At 41.6% G+C, this 19,894-nt stretch overlaps 1 protein-coding gene across 3 annotated transcripts; it reads left to right on the top strand.

Annotated features, from left to right (window-relative positions):
* The first annotated feature begins 6,494 nt into the window (after positions 1-6,494).
* LOC310709668 (cytochrome P450 4A2-like) lies at positions 6,495-18,207 on the top strand. Of its 3 annotated transcripts, none has more exons than XM_083509658.1 (12): positions 6,495-6,711; positions 7,319-7,463; positions 9,035-9,079; positions 10,321-10,448; positions 11,420-11,550; positions 11,642-11,796; positions 13,136-13,242; positions 13,823-14,013; positions 14,722-14,855; positions 16,159-16,223; positions 17,500-17,582; positions 17,939-18,207. In XM_083509658.1, exons 1-12 carry the CDS (start codon positions 6,526-6,528, stop codon positions 18,105-18,107), a joined length of 1,539 nt encoding a protein of 512 aa, XP_083365784.1. In that variant the 5' UTR covers positions 6,495-6,525; the 3' UTR covers positions 18,108-18,207. The 3 variants fall into 3 exon arrangements, with proteins under 3 accessions (XP_083365784.1, XP_083365785.1, XP_083365786.1); XM_083509659.1 differs by having other exon boundaries at positions 7,252-7,463; XM_083509660.1 differs by having other exon boundaries at positions 18,022-18,204.
* Positions 18,208-19,894: the final 1,687 nt, after the last annotated feature.

The following is a 19,894-nucleotide window of genomic DNA, read 5'->3' as shown; positions in this document are numbered from 1 at the left end:
CTGCTGGAAAATTAACTATGAAACTGAAATTTTGGGATCTCTACTGCCCCTCCTTCCTTCTCCCTCTCTTTTTGACAGGAGGAAACATAGAAAGCTGCTTTATACTGAGTCAGATCATTGGTCCAGCTAGTTGAATATGGCACACAGCCTGGAAGCTATTTTTCAGGGTTTTGGAGAGGCGACATTCCCATATCTATGTGGAGATGCTGGGGATTGAATTGGGAATCCTCTACATGCAAAGCAAATGCTCTGCCCATGAGCTACATCCTTTCCCTCCATTGACCTGGAGCACATTCACACAGAACTTTGGAAATGCATTGTTCTGAGCACTCTCTGAATTATTGAATTGCTTTCAGCTATTACAGAGTGTGAAAATGCAAACTTTACATGCTTTCAGACTGAACTGAATAAAAGTAAAATTTATTGTGGGAGAGAAACAAAACAAAGAAGCTGTCCCATGTGAGCTGACCCTTAAGTTTTCAGAAGCAGGCAGAAATTCCACAGCATGACAGGGACAGACCTTTTCCCCTCAGTGACCCAGGATCCTATGAGCAAACATGGGGGTTCCAAACGTGTGGGGCTGCCAAGCCTCTTCTTTGACATCCGATCAACCCCTCCTCTCATTCCACATGACTACCATTTATTTATTTATTTATTGTTATATTTACATCCCTTTTAAACCGATGACAGCCAATCAACCGACAGCACATTACTGCTGAGTCTTTCTGACTCAGCACTTCCATAGAAAGTATTGCAGGCCGATTGTATCAGCCAGTTGCATCAGCTAGCAAACTCAAGCCTGCAGACTTGCTATCTCACACAGCATTCTGTGAATCCCGACAAAGTGGCCCAAGGTCACCCAGTGAGTTTCATGGCTGAGTGGGGACTTAAACCTTGGGCTCCCACATCCTAGTCCAGCACTCCATCCATTACACTCCACTGGCTGAAGTGCATTTGCTGGATGTACAGAAAGCTTCCTCCTCCCCTACACCTTACCTTTCACACCCAGCTCTGGTTTAATCCTTCATTAAATGACTTTTCCCCATATTGCCTTCTAAGGAGCTATATTCTTCTCTTGCCTTTGATGAATAGACTTTTAAAAAACGTTTTAAAAACAGGTGTGCCAAGTATTCCAATAAACTGGATGAGTAATGCATACAGGGGTGGAGGCTTGCTTGGAACAAAGACACATTGACAAAATGAGGACATCAACTTTCACCTAGAAGAACATGAAAGATACATTGATGTATGACTATAACGGCCTCACCACAGTATCAGGGACAGCCTAGGGACATGGACAAACCATGCACTGGGCATATTGGCTTAGATGGCTATAACAGGGAATTAGACAAATTCATGGAGGGTAAGTCTATCAGTGGTTAGGTGTCATGATGGGGTTTCCAACTTCAGGTATGCCACTAAATATGAATTGCTAGGGAGCAACAGAAGAAGTAGGCCAGTGCTGTCATCTCCTGCTGGTGGCCTTCCCAGAGGCATCTGGATGACCACTGTGGAGAAATAGGATACTAGACGAGATGAACCGTTGGTCTAATCCAACAGCGCTTTCCTTATATTTTTATGTACTCGTTCTTACAGCCACATCGTAGTGACTGTTTTTGCACTGGTAGATTAAAATGCGTTTCACATTTAATTAAGTGCACCAGTTCCAGGATCAATACTGTAGATTGACTCAGCAACCCACCCACTTTGGAAGATGAGGAAACACCACACTTTAATCTTCTTGATTGTTAATCAAGATGCTAATTATCATTATGTGAGCATGTGGACTCCACGCAACCCAACTGTTAGGGCTAGAAGAGTTGGTTAATTTATGAAAACAGAAAATAGAGTTTGTGGAATCGAGAAGGTACTGTTATAAGTGAAAATTGTACAAGGCCCTTCGTATAAACCCTCAACAACATGCAAACTAATTGTGGGTCAAGAAAGGCACTGGAAAAACTGGCATGGGAAGGAATGTACATAAATTCCTGCTCTGTTTTTGCAGGACTCTGCTGATTTCAAACAACATCTGATCTTCAGGATCTTCACTACAACAATAAGCCCTCATAGTACCATCAGCTCTGTAGCATGAAGGAATCACAGCTGATGCAATGCTACATTTTGTCAAGTTACAAATAAAGTAGGACTGTGTACTAGATTGGGTAAGGGAAGCTGGATTGGGTAAGGATGCAGGTTGCGCTGTGGTCTTAACCACTAAGCCTCTTGGGCTTGCCGATCAGAAGGTCGAGAGTTCGAATCCACTCGACGGAGTAAGCTCCCGTTGCTTGGTCCCAGCTCCTACCAACCTAGCAGTTTGAAGGCATACCAGTGCAAGTAGATAAATAGGTACCACTGTGGTGGGAAGGTAAACAGCATTTCTGTGCACTTGCCATGGTCCTCCATGTGCCAGTAGTGGTTTAATCATGCTGGCCACATGACCTGGGAAGCTGACTGTGAACAAGCGCCAGCTTCCTTGGCCTGAAAAGTGAGATGAGAGCTGCACTCCATAGTCACCTTTGAATGGACTTAACCATCCAGAGTCCTTTTACCTTTTACCTTTTACTGAACTGGGACAAAACTGGAATCCAAACTCAGTCGGGGGACGCAGGCTTGACCCAAGTTGGGAAGGTGCTGGTGAAGGAGCAGGATCAAATCCTCCTCACACCAGCTGGCGATTGGACGATTTGATCCTGCAGGCTGCAGCTCCTTGGCTAGGGCCTTCTCCATTCACCAGTCTTCCTTCTGTGAGAAAGAGAGAAAAAGACATAAAGAAGCTTCTTCCCATCTGCACCCCAGGTAGCAGCTCTCTTTTGCGCTAGGGCGAAGGGGGAGTCATGGCAGCACTTTCCTCACTACAGAAGCTCTTTTTGCTTAGGTTGTTTCTCACCTCAGAGTCACTGCTGTTTTCCTAACAGAGCCAGGAGTAGGAGTGGTCTGATCATGCAGGGTGCTGCTCCTCCACATGAAAGGTGCTTGTGAAGCAGCAGCACCCTACAGGATTAAACTCTCCTGCTCTTAGACCGGGGGGGGGGGGGGGACAAAGGATACACAGCGTCTCCTCCTTCCCCTGCTACATCCTGACCGCATGTTTAATTAGGGTTTTTAAAAACCCAACTTAAACAAATAGCCTTGCTCCCAAATTGATTCAGGCCTGTTCCATATGTCAGCTGGTGGACAGCGACTCCCAGGAATGAGCATGTTTTGCACTCCAAGGAACGACCATGCTTTCCCCTTCCCTTTGCAATGCATGCAAATGCACAAAGAAACTCTGTATGTGTCTCAGGGTGACTCAGTTTAACAGATTAATTCAGGCTCACTACACACATGCCATATTTGTGGATCTAGGAAAACAAGCAACCCAAAGGTCAAATGTTGCAATTTTCCTTTAAAATCCTGACTCAGGTGGAATACTTATTGGAATACTTTATTGCAGTTGTTTATGAGCTGCTTTCCCACAGTTAGAATTTAAATCCTATGCAGTGGAATGAAAGTTACACAATATTATTATCATTCAAGCCAACACAAGATCCAAGGTTGATCCTTGGGTTGATCTCTCTCTCTCTCACGCACTTGCACGCACACTGATTTCATATATACCTCTTCAAATGCTCTTGAGCCTTTCCCCTCAGTTAGTGTGCAGGTGTGAAAAACATAATGATCCTGTTCAGTTTTTTAAATTCAGTTTCTTTTTTAACTGAATAATGGCTGTAAAGAATGTTGGCTCCAGAACCCAGCTGCAGCCCTCCTGCATATTTTGTGTCACCCATGAACAGATGCATTCTATCCGAAGCACATTTTTAGTCTTCCAACCATCAGTTTTTCATATGGCTTTTTCATGTCTTAACGTTGTCTTCCTTTATAGAAATAAATTTAATTACCACTGCTAACAGACAAATCTACTTTACCCAATTTCTCCTTCTGTCTATTTCACTGACAATATTTTATTATGTTTTTAGATATGTTGGAAGCCACCCAGGCAACCCAGATAGATGGGTGGGATATAAATAATAAAATTATTATTATTATTATTATTATTATTATTATTATTATTACTATTACTATTGAATAGGACACCCCTGTTTTCATCAGAGAAATGTTGGAGGGTATGAGTTCTGGCAAGCAGAATTGAAAGCAAAAAATATTTTCCCCAAATCAAAGTATATCTCAACACAGCGCTCTTTACTATCCTCAAAACACTCACACCCTTCCATCTGAAGTTAGAGAGACTCCTGGAGATATCTGAGACAATTTCTTCTGGCTAATCAGCTTTCTGTACCACTCAAACGATCCCAATCCAAAAGTATACTGCTATGGCCAAGAGGTGCATCCTATCTATCTCCAGACATTAAAAAAAAATATTTCCAAAAGCTTGGAAATTAACACCTGTTCAAGACTGCAGTCTATCAGTGCTATGGTCCTATATACTCTCACATGTGTGTAATTCCAGTTGAACTCAGTTGGACTTTCTTTTGAGTAGACATTAGTATGGGGCTGCACTGTAAAACTACCACCCTTAACGCACTTATAGTGCAGCCCATATCATGTCTATTCAGCTTTGTTGAATTCAGTGGCGTAGCGTGGGTTGTCAGCACCCGGGGCAAGGCAAGTAATTTGCACCCCCTAACCCGTGGATTTGGGCCCCCTAACCCTAACCCCCAGATGTTGCGCCCGGTGTGGCCGGCCCCCCTGCACCCCCCATGCTATGCCACTGGTTGAATTCAAAGCGGTTTACTTCCAGATAAGTGGATTTCAGCCTTACTAAGGAATATATTTCATGAAAAACAGTGGGAGTTGCTTCCTTTAAATGAACAGATATGGGATTATGCTGCAAGACTGAAATCCTATGTACAATTACCTGGAAGTAAGTCCCATTGAAGTTACTCAGTCAGACATCTCAAGCTACAGTGTGAGACAGCCAGTGTGGTGTAGTGGTTAAGAGCGGTAGACTCGTAATCTGGTGAACCGGGTTCGCGTCTCCACTCCTCCACATGCAGCTGCTGGGTGACCTTGGGCCAGTCACACTTCTTTGAAGTCTCTCAGCCCCACTCACCTCACAGAGTGTTTGTTGTGGGGGAGGAAGGGAAAGGAGAATGTTAGCCTCTTTGAGACTCCTTCGGGTAGTGATAAAGTGGGACATCAAATCCAAACTCTTCCTTTTCTTCTTCACAGATGGAGATGCTTAAATATTTCAGTTCAATTGATTTGCAGATTGCACCCTTTAAGTATTTCCCTAGGGTTAAATAACCACCTACTTATTCCATGCAAGTCATCACATGGGTGTCTAAACAAAGAACAACTGTTTTGACTATTGGACACACTTGTATGAATCACCACTTTCTCAGTGTTATTACTTCAATGAGTTGCGGGTACAGGTTGAAAGCACACAGTTTAGGGTTGTAAGGCAAGAAATATGGGCCTATCTTTATAGCCTTCTGATAGTAAGTTCTTGTGGCACATAGACTCCTTGCTTATTGAAACCCGTGGTGTGACTGGCAAGCGGATCTTTTGCTTGGAAGATATCTTCTAGAGCACAGAGATGAGTTGTTACCTGCCTTGGAAGTTATGGCATGTTGGCTACTTTTAACAAGTTGGATGTTGGAAAAGTAGCTTGCAAGAGTCAGGACATGGGCTTATATTACATTTCCAGTGAAACACATTCATAGAAATGAAGCAAACACATCAAAGGATTGGGAGACCTAATGTAAAAATCTTCCTCTGTCACTGGCTTATTGTATGGTGTTGGACTCATTATTCTAGTACCCTTTCAATCCAAGCTACCTAATAGGTTGCCCACCAGTGATCCAGATTTCAAACAGGAGGTAGGGGATGATCCTTGAGCTGGCACCAACCCTCAAGGAAGGACCAGAAATACTGTGAAATGGTTTATCCTCTGCCCATTCCCATCATGAGAAGGATAACCTTGATTATCAAGTATTAAACACAGCTGAAAGGTCCAGCAAAACCAAGAAGGAAGTACTCTCCGTGTTCAGATCTCTTGGTGTGGATTGTCCAACAAGGTGACCAAAGTTTATGTTAGTTCCCAAATCAAATTTGAATCCAGATTGAAATGGATCTATGTGCTCAGCTTTCAACTGAGATTAAAATCTGTGACCTGTAAGAAGCCAAGGGAAGCTCAGTATTCCAACTGGGTGAAGGTCCTCCTTGTGAATCCTAGAATGTGATTCACAACCATGGAATGTATACATATTTCTGTAATTGATATCCAACATACAATGAAGTTTCACCTTTACTCGATTTAATTAACTCTCTTAATTGAAGCAGGTTAAAGGCTAGATGAGATGGTAAACTGAAAATTTTCCTTCAGGGCTTCTTCAAGTCAAGTATTATGAATGGGGTGATTATTATGGGAGAAACAGCAAACAAGGTTGCAATAGGAGGCTTATGCAATAGCAAGTGTGTGCTTGTCATCTCCCTGACTATTGGCTGCAGTAATTATTCTTGGAAGAATAAGAGGAGAAGGTGACACAAGACATCTCAAGCCACAGCTCTAGAGACGCTACCACCATGTTATTCACAACAGAGAAAATGGCAAGTCTCACTTTCCAGATCGTGCAACTATGTGCTGGCTTCTGTCTGGTTTATGTGGTGATTAAATCCACCCAGTTATATTTCAAGAGACAAAAACTGCTCAAAATTTTGGAGAGTTTCCCAGGTCCTCCCAGCCATTGGCTCTATGGTAATATCCACCAGGTAAGCAAAAAGATACAGTATATGTGCGTGGACAATTGAGCTTGGAAAAGATGCTAGATTTGGGTGAAATTTGGGTATAATGGGGACACAGTTTGACTTGTGTTTTAAAGACTTTTAAATTGGTCTCTTTTTAATGTATTTTTTGGTTTACAAAGTGTGTGCAATGTCTCTTTTTTCAAGTTACATTTTCCGCAGGTCAGTTTCATCTGTTGAGACATTAGTGTTACATTAGGAAGAAAAGGGGGGAAGAGGTGGAGGGGGCCATGGTGGGTGGGGGTGGGGCCAGGTGGTGATGTTTCTATTTTAAATTGGTCCCTTACATTATTGGAATTGTTGTTTATGAGTGGTTGTGGCTTCCCTGAATCTATCAAACGGAGAGGCTTCTTCAAACACTAGCAAGCATTTATGGAAAAAAAAACACCCGTATACGGAGAGACTGTGCATGGAAACTGGCAGACCTCTTTGAGATGTGCTTGGCACCCCATTCATTTCCTATTGAAGAGAATTAGGTAGATGAAAGGTCTCAAATCATTTCCCCAGCTTAGGTCACGTGTCACACTTGAAAGAGACAGGAGTGCAACTAAAAATGGAAATCCTATCACTGCAGATCACCAGTCATGCAGAGGACCAGAACATGATGGAGAAGTGGGCTGAAAAATTCCCTTACGCTTTCCCCAGATGGTTTGGGGGTTTTGTTCCTACTGTAGTTATCACTCACCCTGATTACGCCAAAACTTTATTTAGCAGAAACGGTAAGTGTGTTTCATTGAGGATAATTCATTTTTTATATGTAGGGTGGCCATTTGTGCATCAACAAAAATGATGACATGCATAAAACTTGCATGTGCAACTTTAGAAATAATTACTATAATTTAAATAGAAATACATTTTGTCATAGTGGGGGAAAATTGTGACCAGGAGAATTATGTGTCTGCTCAGTCTGCTATCCGGGTGCCAACTAATTCTCAAGATTCTTTGTCCTTAAACCACATTTGGACCAGAGAGCTGTTTAAACAGAGCTTGCTTTCAAATTAGGACTATCCTCTGTAAAGGTCCACGTGGCCATTTTATTAATAAGTTTTAATGTTTGTTGTTTTTTATTATTATGTTTTTAGTACTTTGTTGGAAGCTGTCCAAGGTTGGCTGGGGCAATCCAGTCAGCTGGGTGGGGTAGAAATAATAAAATTATAATGTTGTTGATGATGATGCACCTATAGATATAGAATGTTCTAGAGAACATGCTCCAGACTCTGCTTCATTTTATGAACATGTGTCTATAATACTAATACTAATAATTAATTTATACAGTAAACACCCCATTTATGCACATTTGATATGTGTGCAACTGTTCACATGCACACTGCACCGAACCTAGAAGTAACCTGAGAATATCACAAAACGGTCACAAAAGGGGTGGTGTGGAACGGGGTGTTTGCTGTTTCAAAGGTACACAATTTCACTTAATTGCACAATGCCTTGGAATGTAACCTCCATGTAAATGGGGTGCTTGTGCGTGTTTTGCCTGTACCCCACCTTTTCCCCTGATCAGTAAGTTCAAGGGGACTTACTGATAAAAACAAAATCCGATATGAATCTTAATCACAGATAAAAGATTTCTAAAACCTTTCTGTGGTTAGATTAATGGATGTGGAATTCCCATGATAAGGAAATGTCTCACAAGGCAAATAATGAAAGGTCTATAGTTTCTTGTGGTATCACAGAGGAGGAATACCACAGGCCTTAGACATGGCTTGCCGTAGCACATAAAAAGGTAAAGGGACCCCTGACCATTAGGTCCAGTCGTGACCGACTCTGGGGTTGCGGTGCTCATCTCGCTTTATTGGCCAAGGGAGCCAGTGTATAGCTGGTCATGTGGCCAGCATGACTAAGACGCTTCTGGCGAACCAGAGCAGAGCACGGAAATGCCATTTACCTTCCCACCGGAGTGGTACCTATTTATCTTCTTGCACTTTGACATGCTTTCAAACTGCTAGGTTGGCAGGAGCTGGGACCGAGCAACGGGAGCTCACTACGTCGCGGGGATTCAAACTGCCGACCTTCTGATCGGCAAGCCCTAGGCTCTGTGGTTTAACCCACAGCGCCATCCGCATCCTGCCATAGCACATACATACATCTAAATAATACTGATTGCCATGCGAAACGTGTAAATTTTTGTGGCTCAAGTTTACTGTATCTCTCATCTTTTCATTAAAAAAACACACAATTTAACAGATTTCCAACATGAGTGCTGAAAATGTTAACTCTTGCTGTAAATTTAAATTTGTGACACTGATTGTTATGTTTGACTTTTCTAATTTTCTAGATCCTAAAGCTAAAGATATCTATGAGCCCTTGCTTCCTTGGATTGGTATGTGTACGAGTTACTTGTCTACACATCATTGTCATTTACAGAATGCAAATCATGGCACCACAGCCTAACATTAGCTAATACCAATCCATTCATCTCTTTTTCTGCATAATAATAATAATAATAATAATAATAATAATAATAATACATTTATTGTAATTGTACAACCTGTGTACAATGAAATTTAATGAGCCTCCCCGCAAAAAACACTCAATCTCTTATTCAACAACACACCACCTTGCAAGTCAATTTCGCTATGTTATTTTTCATTCAACAGCCTAACAGCCCACGGATAGAAGCTATTTTTTAGCTTGTTGGTACGGCTGATTATACTTCTATATGTCCTGCCAGACGGTAGAAGATTAAAGAGGTGATGGCCGGGGTGTGAGTCTTCCCTGAGAATTTTTCTCACTCTCCTAAGGCAACGATCCCTTGCGATGTCATCTAGCGGACTCAAGGGACAGCCCATGATGCATTTTGCATAGAACATAATGGATTTATGATATTTGGTATCTCTTCTCTCTGCAATTTTTTGTTTCATAGCTCTTATTGGTATTTTGACGACAAACCTAAGTTTCTTTCTTCTGGCATTTCCTACATCTCTTGTTATTGCTGTTATACAGTTCTTGGAGTCATTGGCTTTTTCCCACTGATGAATTCTATAGCAATTAAACAGTATTCTACAGATCAGTGGGAGGTTCTTGCTACTTAGTACTATGCACTGCATAAAGGTGCAAAGGAAAATGACATTTTCTTTATGTTAACGAAGTTCTCTAGAATCAATCTGTGAATATGCTACAGCCCACAAATTGCTTTCTTAGGCTGTGATCTCATGCACATTTCCCATGAGTAAGACCCACTGAACACTTTGAATTATGGTGCTGGAGGAGAGTCCCATTGACTGCAAGAAGATCAAACCTATCCAAGGGGACGACAGAGGATGAGATGGTTGGACAGTGTTCTCGAAGCTACTGACATGAGTTTGACCAAACTGTGGGAGGCAGTGGAAGACAGGAGTGCCTGGCGTGCTCTGGTCCATGGGGTCACAAAGAGTTGGACACAACTAAACGACTAAACAACAACAACAACAACAACAAACATACTGAGCTTTGCACTGTGCAAATATCTTTGCAAGAGGATTTGAAAAATCAAAGGGGACAAATCATGGCAAGAGTCGGTGTAATAACATGAATCCTTTGCTATGTACACTCTAACTAGTCTATTGCTATTTGTACCCATAGGGAGAGGACTGCTTGTCTTAAATGGACCCAAGTGGCACCAGCACAGGCGATTGCTAACACCAGCTTTCCACTATGACATTTTGAAACCCTATGTGGCACAAATTGCAGATTCAGTCAAAGTTATGCTGGTAATTAACCTATTCTCACATTGCAAAAGAAATGATATTATAAACACTCAATTCTGTATCAGTTATTACTGGGAAGAATTACCCCAGTCCAGTTTGTGTGTGTATTCAGCCAAATGGTAGCATGTTATTCAAAATACTGAGCTCTGTCAATGAAATAATGGAGACTATGCCTTATCACTTCCATCAGTTCTGTGCCCAGGCACCTTAGACATGACCCGCATTCCTCCACATGGTTGCCAGCAGAGAAGTCTGTCTTTGCTTTGAATTTTCAAAGACTCATCTGTACCATGTGTATTGCATGATTCCCCCCCCCCCAAATACATTTCATATACAGTGCAGTAGCAATTTGTGCACAAGTAGCCCCATGGTCATCCTGAAACATAGTTGCACAAAAGAACCTAGAAATCTGTTGCACACATATATAATGAGAACTCAGCATATTGCATTTTTAAAGCATTAGGAGTTGTATCCCATGAGATTACCTTACAGTGCTCCTGACATGATATATATTATCATAGCAACCACCAGTCTCACTCATCTGTGGCACAAATCCAGTGGCATTGCTGTACACTAGCGCACAGGCGCATGGCTTGGTGCATGTTGCACAAGGGCACTTCACATTGCTACACAGGCGCAATGAAACTGAAGAAGGGATTTGGGAAATATCAGATATGATGCTTTCAAAGCACTTCCACCTTTAAGGAAAAGATACAGAGCTTTCAGGCGGTGGGTGGTACTCAATGGAGTGCAAAAGCAAATATTCTGCCTACACAAGGATTTCTCCTAGGGCAATGGCACATTCTCATCCTCTCCACCCCTGCCTTAAATTCCTCCAACCATTTGTAGCAGACTTGGGGATGATTCAGGGAATGTACAGGGGGAGGATAGTAATTGTTGTTCTAGCATGATTATTTACTTGAATACTGCCCAAAGCAAGCAACTTAAGCTTCCTCACCTGTTTCTCACACCAGGATAAATGGGAGAAGCTGATTGCAGAGGACCCCACAAAGTCTTTGGAGATGTTTGACCATGTCAGTTTAATGACTCTTGACAGCATCATGAAATGTGCATTCAGTTACAAGAGTAGCTGTCAGACGGACAAGTTAGTACTGTCAAATTAATACTATTAAAGGTTCTTGGTGGCATGGCCCATATCTGTTTGTCCGAAATATTCCTTTTTTCTTTTTCTCCAGAGAGCAGGATTATTATGTCAATGCTGTGCAAGATATGACTCTCCTAGTGTTTCAGAGAGTCACCTCAGCATTTCTGCGGAACCAGCTCATCTATTTATGCACCCCGTCAGGACGGCGCTTTAAGGAAGCCTGCAGCTTGGCACATCATCATACAGGTATCTTACAAACAATGGCAGGTTCTTCTCTTCTTCCTATGTGAGCTTTACCGAAATGGACTACTATAAGCAAGTCCTTTGGTTCAACAGGATATCTAACTGATAATGAGTGGCATAGGAGCCAACTCCTAGGAGCTTCCAATGAAATCTCTGAGCATCACCATTCAAGTGGTGTGCGTGAGCCACATCATGTGACTGATTATGTGCAGCGGGGCTTACCTGTCCCCCCCACCAATATTTTATTCAAGTTGGCACCCATGGTGAGTGATGCCAAGGGTGGTCCCAACTGTGCAAGAGCTAATAGTTCTGTCCTGTATCCATTGCTTGATGTTGAAAATCAGTAGTGTTGGGATTCAAGCAAACCTGCCTGAGAGCATCTAAGCTGAAAGTTCTGGAATCTCTTCCTCAAATACTCTTCCGTATAGGGTCACTAAGTGCAGGAAAAGGGTCTCTGCTGGTGTTCAAGAGCACCTCTTCATTGTTGCTTTATAAGTTCTCCTCCAAAATTATGCAGAAAGACAACTCAACCTTTGTAACCAGTATAAATTATGCAATTTAAGGACATTGCCATATTTTACTTCTTTTGCATAATTTACACTGCAATCCAGTACATGTCTACTCAGAAATAAAACCCATGGCATTCAATGGGATGCTATCAGGTAAATGAATATAAGACTGCAGCCTGATTTTCCTTCTGGTACTCATGGGACAAGCCTTGCTACTCCTTGATACACACCATGACTATCTAGCACCCTCTGTGCTTCTTCAGAGGCTTCAGTGTCCAGGGTGATTATCTGCAATCAGATGGCACCTGCTAAATTATGATTGGACCTAATGGAACATTTTAGGGTGCAATCCATACCCTCATGCTGGGAGAGCTGGATGGGACAGAGGCCTCCCTCCACCCTTGGAGGGGTGCAAGCATCACTCCACTGGTATGAGGTTCCCTGTTCTGTCCACTGAAGGTCCTTCTGCCACTCGTAGCCTGTGGTGGGGTTGAGCTGGCATAGAATCCACAGGATCCCATGCCAGTCCCACTTGCTAGCCTCAGGCCCAGTCACTAGGTCAACTGCAGTCAGGTGTAACCCAAATCAGGCTTCTGCCTTGTGCTTGAAAGACGGCTGTGGATACCATGGTGGCTACATGACTCTCTCATGCCCCTCCATTGCCTGATTGCACTGCCAGTTGTATAGTAGCTGCATTTTAAAGTAACCTTCATTTTGGATATTTTAAAATATTTGCCACCTGCCCTGAACTCAAGGGGTAATATGGGGTTAAAGAAATAATGAGAAAGAAATGTGATATGTTCTTGCTGATGTAATTTTATTTTGTAATGTAGAAAAAGTAATTGCAGAGAGGAAGGAATCACTTAAGAATGAAAGGGAACTTGAAAAGATCCAGAAGAAGCGACGCTTGGATTTTTTGGACATTCTTCTTTGTGCCAAGGTAAGAATTTATATGAGGCAGTTTAGCATCCTCTACCTTACACATCTTTTACAACTGGCTCACAAAGCAAACAGCTGGCCAGATATTTGATTAAATATAGTTCACCTTGATCTTCTCTTTACAAATTGCACAGAAAGGACATCTTTACCAGGTCCACTACTGTAGTACTAATGATGAGAAAAGGTGACAACTCTGCCCCTACTTTTCAGGGGACTACAGAAGTGTCAGCTTCCCCTTTGTCATCCTTTTGTATCATTTTATGGGCCTTTTGAGTCCATAAGAGTTACAGATTAGGGGGGAAATGGACAGTGAGGTTGAACTGCAAAATTGTTAATCATGGCAAAACCCAATGGCTGTGGTCACTTCCTGCTCAAGACACAGAGGAATAATCCACTATGTGGGCCACTGAAGCAGAAGCCAATCTGTAGAACAAATCTAAAAATTCCATTACTGTGACACTTTTTGGTCTGGTGTTTTCATTTACATTTCCTCTTCATGTCTATTGATATAAAACACAATCACGCTATTTTTCTTTGAATTCTCGAGTTAGCTGCTGATTACCTATCCCCTACTTTGTCAGGATGAAAACGGAGTTGGGTTGTCTGATGAAGACCTGCGCGCTGAAGTGGACACTTTCATGTTTGCAGGCCACGATACTACGGCCAGTGGAATCTCCTGGATCCTACATTCTATGGCTCAGCACCCAGAGCACCAGCAGAAATGCAGAGAAGAAATCAAAGACATTCTTGGGGATCGAGAGGACATCCATTGGTGAGATCAATATTGTTTGCCTTTGATCCCCCACCCCCGAGTGACTTAAACTGAGGGTCAAACTTGAAAACCTTGAGAAGAATGTTATGGAAAGTTTTCCTACTCTTTTTAAAAACAACAACAGCAACAACAACAACAACAACAACAACAACAACAACAACAACAACAACTGAAAAGCAGCTGGGGGAGGCTGCCAGTTTCAGAGAAGGAAAGTTGGGTGGGAGGCACTTCTTAATCCATGGGTGGGGAATTTCCCACCTATGGGCTTTCCAATTTGGCTTTTGAAGCCATTCTGCCTAGGCCAGATCAACCTGTTACTCACCTGACATCATCCCCCAAATCCCCAAGAACCCAACTAAGATATGTGATATGAACTCTCTCCAGTGACCACTTGAGTTAGTGGTTTTTATTCCTATTATACAAGGTGGCAGACATAGCTGCCAACTCCTTGGGGCCCTGGGTGCCTGATCAACCATAATATTCCCCATGAAGGTGCCAGGCACCCACAAATTTCGGTACTAGGGCCATGCATGCTGCATGGCACCCATGGCCATTGGCACCTATGGTCACGGGGCCAAGCTGCCACTCCTGGTGGTAGAAGGGAAAAGAAAACCCAAGCCTGGACATTTGATAAGGTTAACAGAATGCTTTCCAGATACCCAGTGTTTTGCCAGCAGAAAGATGAATGGCTTTATTTGCAACTTTCAGGGATGATCTTGGTAAGATGACCTATACCACAATGTGCATAAAGGAGAGTCTCCGACTAAATTCTCCGGTTCCGGTAGTGTCCCGACAACTGAGCAAACCCATTACTTTTTTCGATGGACGCACTTTACCTGAAGGTTTGCATATTTTCTTTAAGAGTGAAGTTCTGTTTTTCATTCCCTTTTACTCACTGTAGAACCTCTAACCCTGAAATTAGATTGCAGCTCAGAACTTCAGTATAAATCCAGGGTGACTAGGCTGTGAGCCTTCAGATGTTGCTAGACTGCCAACTTCCATAAGCTGCATCCATTATGGCCAGCCATGATAGGGGTTGCAAACCAACCAGAACTGGAGGATCGCAGATTAGCTACTACTATCATAGTAATACTGACTGAACTTCAGCAATTCCAGCTGATTTCAGATATCCCCAAGAAGCACCAAAAGAGGAAGTGCAAATAAATATAGATCATTTCTTCAATCACCACTTGGCTGGGAACATAGCAATGGACAACTTGTCTAAGGCCCTGTCATGGACTGGGCAGAGGAGAAATGGTGGAGACCGCTTCCCCATCCTGAACCTTCCAGGGAGGAGGAAGAGGACCACAATCTAGATTTACAACAAGGGTTTGAGGGAGGTCACAACTAAGAGGCAGATGAGGGTAAAAGTTGGGAAATCATGGGAAGAGCCAGAGCAACACCTGGCTGACACATTGTCATTAGAAAGCATTCCAGACCCACCATCTTCCAGAACCCAGAGAGCCTTAAAAGTAGGAGAGCAAAGAGCTCATAGAGGAGATGATGAGAATGACAAATGAGGAAGTGGGGGTAGGTGGGTGAAGAGTCACTCGGACACCACCATTATCCAAGAGGCTGGGTTCTATAGCCTCTGTAAAGATTGAAATAACAAAGATCTGTAAGAAACTTCCTCTTGTCTTTATACTTTCCTGGGCAACCAGCTGGCAGCCACTGACAGCATCCTGACAGTCCCTTGCAGGGGGATATGTGCACATACCAATACAATGGCAGAAGAAAGGTGGCAGAGGCAGGTGGCTTCCTTTCCCTGGAAAGGGGCAGGGATGCCTTCAGCTACACCACCATCCTCCTTGTGAGGAACCATATATGTGAAGCACAATAAAATGAGGTTTACCCATATTTATTAGTTTGCACTTTGATTGCAGATTTGCTAATTAACTGCTGATCCGTGCAGTTTGCATGGGAAATCCATTGCTGAAACCACTGTATGCACATATAATCATCAACAACAGAAACATAGGCAAGAATCTGAAGAGCTATTTTAATCAAGCCCCTCGATGATATAAGGTCCAAAACTCCTTGGGTGCATTGCATTCGTTGTTGGTCTGTGATCTTTTGGTGAGTTCCAGTTTACTCACAATTCTAAAATGATGTAGTCACTGTATTCTCCTGTTCTTTCTTTTACAGGATTTAGAGTTTCAGTTGCCATCCATTGTGTTCATAAAAACCCAAGTGTATGGCAAGACCCTGAGGTAAATAATTCCTTTTATATAAGGGAAAAGAATAACCACAAAACCTACCAATGTCTGGGGGGAAAGAGACATCTTGTTTTTCTCTGCAAGAGCACAGTGGCCATTTTGGGCATGATCTCGCACCATTTCACGCTGAGATCTTGCACCAAATAAGCATTTTGCGGGGCTGTGATCTTGTGTGGTGTCCCAAAATGCATTTTTGGGGAGCTGTGAGAGCACAGCCCCCCCAAAGCACATCTTTTGGGCTCCATGGTCTTGTGAGGGTCACGTGACATGCATGGGAGCACGTCCTGGTTTGGGGTCTCAACCTGTTGGAGGGTATGTAACTATATAGTTAAATTCAAGCATCCAACTATGTTCTGAAGTTCTACAAGGCTCTAGGATGCACATGGGCCTCTGTGTGATGCGGCAAATGCCCATTCACATAGATCTTCTTGTATAGTTTAATTGTGGATGGTTTGATTTTAATGTTTATATAACTGGCTTTTAGTCTCTGTAAACCATATGGAAGCCTATATTGCCATTAAATAGTGGGCATGTATTTGGTATCTACGTGCATTTCAAACTGCACTTCCCACAAGCGTGCTCTCAATTCTTTTTAAAGGTAAAGGTAAAGGTAAAGGGACGCCTGACCATTAGGTCCAGTTGTGGATGACTCTCGGGTTGCGCTGCTCATTTTGCTTTATTGGCCGAGGGAGCCGGCGTACAGCTTCTGGGTCATGTGGCCAGCATGACTAAGCCGCTTCTGGCGAACCAGAGCAGCACACAGAAATGCCGTTTACCTTCCCACCGGAGCGGTACAGTTACCGGTAATCACTAAAACAATAGGTATGCTGCTGTGATTAATGAAAGAGATTTATGTGGCAAAACATTTTGGCTTCCACCTTAGCAGCTGACAAAGGCAGAAGCTGAAGCATTTTGCCACATAAGTAAACCTGTTTTGTTAACCACAGTAACATATATCTAGCTGTGGATATAGATCATCATAAATATGGGGAAGTTCTGTGTGTTTACTAGCTTTTCAGATCAATTGATCTTGCTCTTATTTTAGGAAGCTCCAACAGCTGCCTACAATGGTGCAATGGAAACCTAGAGGATGCAAATATATACTCTTCCCCATCGCACTTGGAACAATGGTGTTTCTTTTTTATTGTTCCCTGAACAATATGCATTGTTTAGCTCTCCTGTAAATCCATCTCCTCTCATGTCAAAAGTAATGCTGCAATTTAGCAAGCAACAACCATTAATAAGGTACCCAAAACCTTGTATACTTTAGGTATTTGATCCTACAAGATTCTCTGCGGACAACCCATCTCAAAGACATCCTCATTCATTCATCCCTTTTGCAGCTGGATCAAGGTGAGTCTAAAACACACCCTTTTTAATAGCATTGACTTTTTTTGAAAAGGAGAAGAAAAGTTTGTGTTTTGTCCCCAGGCAAGGTCTACCAAGCATGACTTTAAGAATTACAGGAAGAACATGTGTGCAACAAATATAGAGAACGTTTTGTCTTTCAGAAAGCTTTACAATTCATACAGCTCTTTTCTCAGGTTAAGTGTGGGATTCGCAAGTTAGGCAGAAAGTAGGTGTCACCCATACTCAGTGTGCAAAAATCACGGACTACTACTTTGACCTCATTTAGTATAGACAGAGATGCATTTGAATTTGATCACTTGATGATATTCATAGCCACTTTCCTTTTCCACTCTGATTAGGAACTGTATCGGGCAACAATTTGCTATGAATGAGATGAAAGTAGCACTTGCTCTAACGCTGCTTCGCTTTGAAATCCTGCCAGACCCATCAAAGCTGCCCATTCCTATCCCTCAGATGGTCCTGAAGTCTGAGAATGGGATACACCTCTTCTTGAAGAAACTTGACTGATATTTCAGAGAATTCTATCAGGAGGTGCTTCTCCCCCCCCCTAAAAAATGATCTTTATTGGTTTTAGATATTTTCCAAATTTCGCCATCATAATACATAATACATAATACATAATACATAATACATAATACATACCTTATTTCTTTTAACCTTAATACTTTAACTCTAAACAAAATTGTACTTCCCTCCCTCCTTCTTCTAGCTTCTCTATATTTTCTTTATATTTGCACATTTGTCATGTTTACATTCTATGTATACTTAATACTATGGAATAATACTATTCAAAATTTCATTAATGAAACAAAAGACGAGGAGGTGAAATCAGTTATGATTAAATGGGCACAAGATATAGGCCATAACATAATGTTTGAAGATTGGGAAAGACTGTGGAAAACTGACTTAAAATTTACGGATTGTTCTTTATTGAAATAAAATTATATGAAAATAATGTATAGATGGTATATAACACCAGTTCAGATAGCAAGAACGTACAAAACCGGCTCAAATGTATGTTGGAAATGTAAGGAAAAAGAAGGAACTTTTTATCATATGTGGTGGGATTGTAGTGAAATTAAATTTTTGGGGGAAATAATATATAATGAATTGAAGAAAATGTTCCAATTAACATTTGTAAAAAAGCCTGAAGCATTTTTGTTAGGGATTGTAGGAAAAGACCTGCCAAATAAACTGAAGAACATATTTATGTATGCGACAACGGTGGCAAGAGTCTTAATTGCACAAGGCTGGAAGAACGAAGAAATCACAACAAAAGAACTGTGGCAAGAAAAACTGATGGACTATGTGGAACTGGTGAAACTGATGCATAAATTACACGACAAGGACAACTGTGATTTTAAAGAAGAATGGGAACCTTTTACAAAGTACCGGTAATTAAAGAAACAACAAAATGAACTGAACTCATTGGCAGGTTTTGAATAAACAAATCCAAATTTACTATTGGTAACATATAGATAGATAAATTAAGGATCATTACAATTTTAGAATATGCAGAAAATAACATGTGCTCAAAAACCAGAGAGAGGAACTGAGGGAAGTCAGGGAGGGTGGGTTCTTTTTAGGGAGGGGGGAGGGAAATTTATTGGGGGAAATAAGGTTGATATGTTTTTGACAAATTTTTATGCTGAAATGCTTAATAAAAATTTATAAAAAACAAAACAAAAACAAAACAAAACAAAATTTCATTAATGTACATCCTTCAATTGTTGTAATATGTTTGTTCAATATTCTTAAATACAAAACGAATGATTTCTTTATTTGTGTATAGTTCTTTACTATGTATGTTGTAAATTTCATCCAGTCTCTTTGGAATGCTTCGTCGCCCTGTTCTCTGATTTTTCCAGTCAATTTTCTTCGTACTCCATGAGTTTCCACTGCCATTCTTCAACTGTGGGTATTTCATGTTTCTTCCATTTCTGTGCAAGTAATATTCTCGCCGTGGTAGTAGCATAAAGGAACAGTTTCTGGTCACTCTTTTTTATATCATCTCCAATCATACCTAGCAAGAATGCCTCTGTTGGTTTTTTTTTTGAAAGTGTATCTAAAAATCTTTTTAAACTCATTATATATATTTTCCCAGAAAGTTTTAACTTTTTCACATAACCACCACATGTGGAAAAAGTTTCCTTCCTTCGATTCACATTTCCAACAGTTCTTATTTTTCATTCTATACAACTTTGCTAGCCTGGCTGGCAAAATATACCACCTATGCATCATTTTTAATATAGTTTCCTTCAAGGTCAGACAAGCGGTAAGTTTTAATCCTATGT

This window comes from Podarcis liolepis (genome assembly GCF_965112155.1).
Source record: "Podarcis liolepis genome assembly, chromosome: 6".
NCBI lineage: Eukaryota > Metazoa > Chordata > Lepidosauria > Squamata > Lacertidae > Podarcis > Podarcis liolepis.
The sequence above is the reverse complement of the archived record's forward strand: the minus strand, read 5'-3'. Positions and strand labels throughout refer to the sequence as shown.

What these genes read in the sequence shown, in the direction of transcription:
- LOC310709668 (XM_083509658.1), top strand. Translation starts at nt 6,526, where the DNA reads ATGTTATTCACAACAGAGAAAATGGCAAGTCTCACTTTCCAGATCGTG. An exon ending in TCTATGGTAATATCCACCAG is followed by an intron (nt 6,712 to 7,318) that starts GTAAGCAAAAAG and finishes CTATCACTGCAG; the next exon opens with ATCACCAGTCATGCAGAGGA. An exon ending in ATTCAGTCAAAGTTATGCTG is followed by an intron (nt 10,449 to 11,419) that starts GTAATTAACCTA and finishes TTCTCACACCAG; the next exon opens with GATAAATGGGAGAAGCTGAT.